The 9,765-nt window shown below is 34.6% G+C and overlaps 1 protein-coding gene across 2 annotated transcripts; it reads right to left on the bottom strand.

Moving 5' to 3' along the window:
* Positions 1-307: 307 nt before the first annotated feature.
* On the bottom strand, positions 308-6,747 carry LOC132603821 (BTB/POZ domain-containing protein POB1-like). Of its 2 annotated transcripts, none has more exons than XM_060317092.1 (6): positions 6,411-6,747; positions 4,643-4,795; positions 3,711-3,835; positions 3,562-3,625; positions 1,850-2,129; positions 308-1,439 (listed from the first exon to the last, which is right to left on the bottom strand). In XM_060317092.1, exons 1-6 carry the CDS (start codon positions 6,628-6,630, stop codon positions 626-628), a joined length of 1,656 nt encoding a protein of 551 aa, XP_060173075.1. In that variant the 5' UTR covers positions 6,631-6,747; the 3' UTR covers positions 308-625. The 2 variants fall into 2 exon arrangements, with proteins under 2 accessions (XP_060173075.1, XP_060173076.1); XM_060317093.1 differs by lacking the exon at positions 6,411-6,747 and adding an exon at positions 6,128-6,238.
* Positions 6,748-9,765: the final 3,018 nt, after the last annotated feature.

A 9,765-nucleotide genomic window follows, 5' to 3' on the forward strand; every position in this document is an offset into this window, starting at 1 on the left:
CCACGTGACATCCACATCATCAAATGTTAGTGACATGTATGATTAGAAGTCCACATTTGACAACTTTAACTGTAGAGGAATATATTGAACCAATAGTATAATAACAGGGATATATTTGAATTCAAAGTATAACGATATTTGGCCCTTTTCCGATAGTACTGGGGTATGGGTTTCATCTGAACATAAAATTTGGCAGTAATTTGGGTTTAATCATTTTTAGCTAATAAACCTTAAGAGAACCACGATTCCTTTAACTAAAACAAGTTAGTAACTAAAGAAAATTCAAAGATTTGCTGAGAGACTTAAATTACGCAGCTCAAAGTGGACCGGCAAGTTACAAGTCAAGTGCAATATCAACAGATGAGCTACTGATTCTGTTAGTTTCAGTAACATACAGCAGTACATGCAAGCCCATACGACAATTTCTACAGAGTCACTGAACTTAAATTAACCTGTAACTACAATTTAAACCTTTTAACAGTTTCTACATAGGCACTGGACTTTAACCTGTATATACAATTTAAACCTTTTAACAGACCTTGGCTGGACAACATCTTACAGTTAGCATTCCTCATCTTCTCCAAACCCTCCTAGAAGCAATGGCTTTCTGTTAGTACCTAAGCATTCACTGTCGGATAGTAAGCTCAGCTCGAAGATGGAGAATTCCATTGATGAAGTATAAACTATCTTCAGCCATAAACGCAGTCCAAGGCATGCCAAGCAGGTTCCTGTAGCCAACGGCCTTGCCACCGGTGAATGTGTAGTTCCCCTTATACTTGCTCGCATATTCCTCGGTTGGCTTTGTCCGAGCGGCAAACTCATAATCCACCGCAAATGACACTGACCCTTTCTCTTGCATGCCTAAGAACAACCCAAAGCAATGGAATGAACTCTGTTGATCCATGTTACAATGAGCTGATAGGAAAAAACCCTGTCCACCCAAATGGAAAGCCTGCGAGTAAACTCTACCAGTAGGAAAGAGATTATTGCACTCCTCCCGTTTTAAATCTAGGTAAACGATACACTGCTGACGAGGCATTTCAAACTCAACAACTTTAACTGGTCTATACTTGTATGCACGCTCCACAAAACGATGGTGTGAGGCATTTCCCTCCTCAGCAGCAAGCGAACGCTGCCGGTATGGTGCTTCAGCTTTGAAAAATAAAGCATCCATGACAACCTTGGAAGCTAGTTCAGGATCAAAATCATTGCAAGTTAGAAATTTCTTCAGCTTCCTGCATGTCATGTGTGGAAAACGAATGAGGCGACAAAGATGTGAGCTCAATATTTCACGTCGTTCCTCCAAGTTTGGGTAATGGATACGAGCCCACTTCAACAGAAAGTCATAGACAGCATCCTCCGAAGCAACCTGAAGATTGTCATTGGAGAGGACAGCCTCAATTCCTGCAAGAGGCAAGTTCAATACCTCTTCTTGGAACCTGGTAAGATATTTAGGATAAAAGCTCAGATGACAAATATCTCTGCTGAAACCATCAAAAAACCATATCTAAGGAGTGAACAAGTTCCTGATATATAGGTTAAATTGAAAGCATTCCAGAAATCTGATACAAGAAGCCCTTTATTGATAGGTAGATTGGAGGTCCTTTATTTCACTAGTTAGTAATGAACAAAAAGGAAAATGTTAACAGCAAGTTCATAACGCCCCAGAAGTAGGCTATGTCAAATGAAGTGTTCGCGGAAGGCACACTCATCCTGAAATATACAGAGTGCAGTTGAGACGGATGACAAGCCTCTTGCTTTCCTTCACATTCCATTTCCAAACAATCAATTTTAATTTCAATAGACTGAGTGAGTAATGAGAAAAACTATATTTTGGAGGAGCTCTTACTTGGTTATATCCTTGAAACGTGCAGCAAGAAACTGTTTTGCAGCATCTGTCAGTGGCAGAACTGCATCAGCAATTAAGACACTAGAAGGAAGATCCAAATAGAGCAAAGCTGATTCACATGTCATGGGAAGATTGCGCAGTAAACGGCTGCAGTGTCTCATGCATGATGCAACCTCAAATTTGTCAGCAGCCATAAGCACATCAAGCAATGCAGTAGGCGTTATCGTAGGTAAAGTATTGCAATACATGAAATATAGTAAGTCCATGAAGGCAGCTTCTTCTGCGAAAAAAGAGTAAGAAATCCAGATGTGAAAAGAAGAAAATTTGTGATTACAAATTAAAGAAACTATGTTCACTAGTTAAAGTAACTACGTAAGAATTCTTCTTTAAATATGCTTAGAAAGCAAAAGGAAGAGTAGTTCTTGGAGAATGTTATTAACCTTGCAAACATATTAGTATATAATCAATGTCTCACACGAATGCTTCTAGGAGTATCAGACATGATTCTTGTTCTGGTGTCCAATTCTTCTATATATAGAATGAGTCATCAAGATAGATAAATTAGTGGATACATTTAAGGACAGCAAACAAGCACATTGGTTGAAGTATGGTTTATCAGGTATATAGACCCCGTATTGTAACATGTTTTGGAGAATCATGTTTGGAGTTCAAATGTCGAACATAAATCATGTGCACATTTGGGCTGCTCAAATGTGATTTTTCACATTTTTGGTGAAAACTGTCTCCGAGTAGCTTTTTTCGAGAATATTATATTTCTAATGTAGCAGTCAGCATGCTTTACATAAATAACCTTTGTCCATGATTTTACATAGTTTACAAGAGATGATATTACTAGTTTATAATCACATTTACATTTCAGTTTCCAACCGCTCGACAAAAACGTTTTTCCATCTTTTTCTCTCTTTGATAATGAAAATATTTTTCCATCTTATATGTTTTTCATTGTTGGGTCGCTGGGAAACGATTGACACCTTTCTATATTTGAAAACTTTTTACTTTTTAACATTTCTACTTAGCCCTTAATGATTTCGTTTGATAAAGTAAATTTCCCCTTAATGATATACTCCGATAAAAATTGACATGGCTTTCAAGAACACTAGATACTTGGTACTTCAGGGATGTTATGTATTTAACTCATGTGTCAAAAGTTTTTCTTTTTAAACTACAAGTCAATCAAACAACATTTATAAATTGAAGCGAGGGAGTATTATAAGAAAAACCTTCATCAAAACCTATTCTAAGAATTCACACGTGTTCAAATCTATTTTGTCTCCCCAGTTTTCACACTGCCGCTCAGTTATCTAGTCGTTAAACAGCCCATGAGCCCCAAAACCTTAATTTTCATTAAGTGATTGATGCACATTGCTCTCTAACTGCACATCCTGATCACCGAAAATTTGTTTAAAGAGAAACTAAATGTAAGATATAAGTGGCCCAAGCTGATCCATTCATTCCAATTTTCTAACACTAATAGCAGCTACCACCCCTATTGAAATGTCAAATCATGTGCATAGTATGTGGGGGAGGTGGAGTCTGTAAAGAGAAGAGGAAGTATATATAAACAAGATACAGCCTACAAGCATTTCAGTAGCTTTCTAGTAGTACTACTCTACGAGGACAACTTTCTAAGGAAAAGGACAATACAATGAAAACAGAACATACAAAACCACAACTAAAATCTTAATACTTACCCGAGGCGTGGATTTGTACAGTAACAAGCTGCTGCACTGATTCCTTCATGCCATTGGAGAATAGCTACGAAGAAAACAAAAAAGATGTCAAAAAAAGAGCAATCAAGAGTTCCTGATTAAGCTATAACACAGCATTAAAGACTCCTAACCTTATAAAAGAATGGACTCTTTGCGGCCAAAATAGGAGAACTGATGTGTATAGTTCTAAGTCGAAGCGCAGTTGAAGAGTCCATGTTTGTTGACAAGTCAGTGCTCTTAGAAGCTTCACCGTCACCTTTAAAATGGCGCAAGCTTGTTTCAAAGGGAATAGAACAGATAAAGAGACAAAAAACCATGCAATGATAAAGGAACTTAGGTTTCACATGCCATTACGTCATAACAAAATTGGGGTTTCAGATTATGCACACAAAGACGTCACCTATATTCAGAGGTGGACCCAGGATTTGAAGACGACGTGGGGGGGGGGGGGGGGGATGGAGGTTAGTAGAATCCGTGTCATGCGACACCGCTTTGTCGAGAAATTTTATCAAAGACACATAAAACCGATGTACTAGTGAACAAATATGAATTAAGAAACAAAAATTGACATAGGTCATTCTCTAGTCCGATGGTCATGAACCTCACTTACATATTGAGGTCGCCAGTTCAAAACTTGCTAGCTACGCGTTTATATGAATTATTTGAATCTATTTTTTTTTTTTGAAAAAAAGCCAACGAATGCAGCAACGGAGATCCGAACACAGGTCAAAACACTCAAGCAAAGAGCTTAAGCAGCGTGTTGGAACAGTGCCCCTAATCAGCTTTCATTTTTTAGGGTGCCTAAGGTGATATATGATTCTTTTTCAAGGTTGTATACATATGCATAATGAAGTTTTTCGGAAGTTAACAGGGTCCAGTGACCCCTCACCCTTCCATGTGGGTCCGCCTCTACCTATTGCCTAGAAGAGTGATAGCCATGTTAGATTATATCTTAGATTCTCATATATCAGGATCTAATGTTCAAACAGTTAGAATCCTTGAAATAGCGGTACAATGACGGAAATAAGATAATTTGGTCCATGGCGGGGAAGTGCATAGATACCCGGGTGATCTATAGTCGTCTCAATGCCGGATGGAGGTTCCTCAGCCATTGCAACAACTTCCTCATCTTGGTTCTCACAAGCAAGAACATCTTCTGTGTCCAGCATACTACAATTCAAAACCTCCTCCTCACGTTGCGTGAGCACGTCCACATCTGAGAGGTTTATGATATGAGCATCCACCAGAAAGAATAACAAAGGGAATAATTTGAAGAAACTAATTAATAAGCACAAATTATGGTAAAGCATATAACAAACTTAAGTTAGTTTTCTGATAAGCGAAGAAACGAGAAATGTTACAAGAACGGGGACAAACTCAAATGCGTGCTCTGATAGCTGACAAACTTAAGTATGATTTTGAACAGCTGGCAACCTTAAGTTTGTGGCACACGGAAAATTATAGTAAAATTTACAGCCAAGGGTCTATAAGACTCTTCAGAAATGTCGACGGGTGCGTGTGGGATTCTCCAAAAGTAGTGCATTTTTGGAGAATCCGACATGGGTGCGGCTACATTTTAGGAGAGTCCAAGCAACATAGGTCTGCGTATAGTCGTATACACCACCCTCCCCAGACCCCACTTGTGGGATTACACTGGGTATGTTGTTACAGCCAAACTTGTCAGAAACACACTTTTGAGTGAAAAATAACAAGACAATTACTACAAGATCATTGTTTTTTTAGGTATTTGGTAGTCAAGCAACCATATTTCCAAATTATTAGATGCCAAAAGTTAGTAATTTATGCTGCATTTGCAAGACCAGTTGTAAAAGAGGGTCTATCATTCATCAAAGATTCTAAAAAATAAAAACCTTATATTCAAAAAGGATTCGAGTGACCCACCTAGATAGTACCGAACTAAAACAAAAAAAAAAAAAAAAAAAAAAGAACAAAAAACAGATAAGACAGAGAAATAAATTCAAATCCTAAATTTTGCATCTTCTCCTTGTAAAGCATGATATGTAAAATCCCATTTTCACATGCATTAACCATAAAAAAATACTCCCTCAGTCCCAATTTATGTGATACTCCAAAAAAGAATGATACCTTTATATATTTATTAAGAGCTTAACTTTAAACTTTCTATTTTACTCTTAATGAGATGATTTACAGCCAAATAAATATATATGACTTGTGTTTTAGACCAAAAGCTCTTTTATTCTTAAACTTCGTGGCAACATCTAAATACACCCTCCGTGCCAATTTGTTTGATTGGTTTTGACTTCGACACAAAGTTTAAGAAAGTTAAAAAGACTTTTAAATCTTTTGATCTTACACTAAAGATATATCAAATGTACCCAAGACATCGTTGCTAAAAAAAGAAAGAGAATTTTTTTTTTAAACAAACTAAAAATTAAGACAAACAAATTAAAATAGAGCCATAGAGGCAGTACCAAATATACGCACATTAAAATCAAGAAATGCCCAAAATTCTACCCAAAAAAAAATAATTAAAAACCCTAAGTGGAATTAAAAGAGCTAAGCATACCATTTTCTTTCTTGATTTCTTCCCTCCTGTGTTTGCATTTCCGAGCCCAATCATCGTCACATTTCTATATTTAGTAACAGTTTAACTTTAAACTTTCTATTTTACCCTTAATTGACACACAAATGTCTACAAATTTTAAAAGTCAATCTTTTATTCTTAAACTCTGCGTCCAGTCAAACACCAAAAAAGATGCAAATTGAATATCTATATACCAAAAATATACACACATTAAAATCAACAAAAACACAAATTTCTAAAATAAAAAAGATTTTTAAAAGCATACCATTTTCTTTCTTGATTTCTTCTCTTCTACGTTTGCGTTTACGGGCCCAATCAACAACACTGCTACTACTGCTACTACAACAACATCCCTCACCGTTGGATTTAGAATCAGGAACAATCTCAACCATCAAAATCCGATCAGAGAAATTGCTGTCGTTAAAAGCGAAACCAAAATCGGATACGTTACCCGACCCGTAACCAGGAGAGAAATCTGAATCCATTATAGTTGGGTTGTTGTTCAAGTTTTTAATCCAAATTTATTAAACAGAAGAAAAGTTTGAGAGGATATTATTATGGGTCGGTTCAGAAATATGAGTACACGACGTATATTTTTCCTGTTTTTGCTACCTTCTTCCTTTTCTCTGCCGGTTCGGTTTTATCAAACTTCAATTTGACTATTTAGTTTTGGTTTTTTGAAGGTAGATACCAAATACCAAACCAAACTAGTTCGGTTTGGTTCTTTCGGTTTCGGTTTTTTGAAGTTTAGTTCGGTTCGATTTCGGTTTTTTCAATTCGGTTTTTTTGATACGATATTAGAAGCGATTCCATTTTCACTAATTCATATTCTCAAAAGCAATAAAACATAAACTAACAAATAAAAATAAAAATAAAACAAACAGGATACACAAAAATAGAAAACCATAACAATAATATAGGATTACTACGTGTTATATACATATAGTAAGAATAATTAAGAAAACACATAAAGGACATACATTAATTTTATAGACACATCCTAGTCACCTTTTTTTATTAAGGATATTTGATTTTCTCAACTGAAGTGAAAAATTAGGAATACAAAAGCAAAAGAGCTTATTGCAATTGGTTTTTTTTGGGCTTAAATTTAATGGATCTGGACTATTTTAATTTTTTTGGGTAATGTATAAATTTCGATTTAAATTTCAGTTCGGTTTCATCAAAGTTCGGTTCGGCTATTTCGGTTTCGATTTTTTAAAGTTGAACACCAAACACCGAACCAAACTAGTTCGGTTCGGTTCTTTCGGTTTCGATTTCTTGAAGTTCGGTCGGTTCGATCCGATTTTTTGATTTTCGGTATTTATGTCCAGCCCTAGTTTGGATGGTTGTTACGTGTGGTATTGTATTTTATTTAAATTTTACTTTATTGTATTTTAAATTCATAATAAATTACTTCCCCTGTCTCAATTTATGTGACATTTTTCGCTTCTCGAGATACAAATTGTATGAACTTTGACCATCAATTGATATGAGAAAAGTTACAATTTATAGTACTTTTCATGTAATTTTCAAATATATAAATTTTAATATTAAAATATCGAGTTAATCTAATTTAATTTAGCTTCAAAGTTTAGTCAAATTGATTCTCGAAAAGCGAAAAGTGTCACATAAATTAGGATGGAGGGAGTATTATGTAACTAACAAATTTGGTGTGAACGTGTCTCTATTTTTCTTATACATTTAGCCTTCAAATTGTTGATGTCTGAACCACAAAAAATGATAATATACAATATCTCCAAATAATTATACTTGTCAAAATAGTACACATATCATACGATATTATAAATACATTATGAAACAGTACTTAATAACCGTCCAAACAAGGGGCAGTGCAAATTGGATGACACATATGTCTTTGATTTCGTTGTTTAGTTATACTTTGTGTTTGTAATACTGTCTTCTTTCAGTTGTGGGTCATATTTTCTGTTTTGGTACATCGTTCGTTTCTTTAACAGCTTGTTTGGATGGTTTTACATACTATTTCACAGTGTCTCATATGTATCGTATTGTAGTGTAGTAGTACTTATTTTGATGAATACAATATTTGATAGATTTTACTTTCTCCGTCATAATTTATGTGACATTTTTAGATTTCAAAATTCAAATAATTTCTGAATGTATTTTTTTAATATATTTTTTAAATATTTAAATTGTCAATTTTTGTGACTTATTACTTTTTAGTAGCTTCTAAATATGTAAATTTATTTTAAAAAACTTAAAGTTTTTATGCCCGAATTCATGGTCAAAATTAAATTATTGACTCTCGAAATTGAAAGCGTGCCTCATATTGAGACTTTTCGTCATTACATAACGATGTATCCAACTATTGATACAATAATATGTAAATAACAATTAAAATAAATCTTATATTTAAAATAACTATACAATAGGTAACAACCATCCAAACAAGCTGTAAGCCTGTAACTAGGGGGTGTGAATTGGGTGGCAGTATATGTCTGATTTTATAGTTTGTGTTAGTTAATACTTTTGTCTTCTTATAAATGTGATTGAGATACTGATAATCTATTGTTTAGTTGGCGTTATCATATTCGCAAAAACCAAAATGATTGGGTCCTCCTTTTTCTGTTCTCTTTTTTTAATCTTTATTAATTGCACACAAATGCAGCACACGCGATTAGGATAGAACAAGTAGGTTAAAAAATTGCCAACTATATATGTTTTTATTTTATTTTAATATCAATGTATTTTGACAACTTGGCCTCATGACCACAAGTTTAAATTTTTAATCTGGAACTAATTACTTGAAAAAGAAAACAAAGGAGAAATAAGTGAAGGGAGAATCAGATTATTTTTGGTAAAAGGGTAGATTATTGACGAAAGTCCAAATTCTGTAAATTTGGCATTTAACTCAAAATGATTCATAAATAATATAATAATTGGTAGTTGTGGTGTGACGATTGCAAATGGTGGTTAGTAGTGGTGACGACTGATTGTAGTGATTGATAGTGATGGTGGTTAGTAGTGGTGACGACTAATTGTAGTGATTGATAGTGATGGTGATTGTGGCAATGACGGTAGCGGTAATAAATGAAATTGACGAACTATCATTTTTGTAGAAATCTTTGAATAAGATTTTAATGATATTAAGGTATTGTTACAAATCTTAATTGTTCAGATATATTCAGAACATTAAGTGGTTGTAACTATTGAGAATTAAAGGATTAAACAGCAAATTAGTTAATTAGCTGGCAATGTCAATTCTGTAATAAGTGGACAGAGTTAGTTAGGCAGTTGGATATCAAAGTTAGTTGAGGAGATTAGATATTTAAATGACAGCTGTTAGACTAGTATAAGTAGACTCACTTCATATGATTGTAACACAATTTTCCATTTATGGAATTCAGTTCTTCATACGCATCTCTCTCTCTCTCTCTCTACTTACAGTTGCTTCCTTTAGAGCTCAATCACCATTTTTTTTTATTTTTTTTTTATGGAGGTTGGCTATAGCAATTTTATCATGGTATCAGAGCAGGAGAGTTCGTAGGGCCACTGACGGAGCAGTAATTCACCATAGATTGCAGATTCACTGATATAGATTTCTAGAATTCCAATTTTCGATTGCTAGGGTTTCATATTTC

Source organism: Lycium barbarum, chromosome 7 (genome assembly GCF_019175385.1).
Source record: "Lycium barbarum isolate Lr01 chromosome 7, ASM1917538v2, whole genome shotgun sequence".
Taxonomy (NCBI): Eukaryota; Viridiplantae; Streptophyta; class Magnoliopsida; order Solanales; family Solanaceae; genus Lycium; species Lycium barbarum.

What these genes read in the sequence shown, in the direction of transcription:
- LOC132603821 (XM_060317092.1), bottom strand. Translation starts at nt 6,630, where the DNA reads ATGGATTCAGATTTCTCTCCTGGTTACGGGTCGGGTAACGTATCCGAT. An exon ending in AGAGTCCATTCTTTTATAAG is followed by an intron (nt 3,626 to 3,710) that starts GTTAGGAGTCTT and finishes TTTTCTTCGTAG; the next exon opens with CTATTCTCCAATGGCATGAA. An exon ending in CGTTTCAAGGATATAACCAA is followed by an intron (nt 1,440 to 1,849) that starts GTAAGAGCTCCT and finishes ATATCTTACCAG; the next exon opens with GTTCCAAGAAGAGGTATTGA.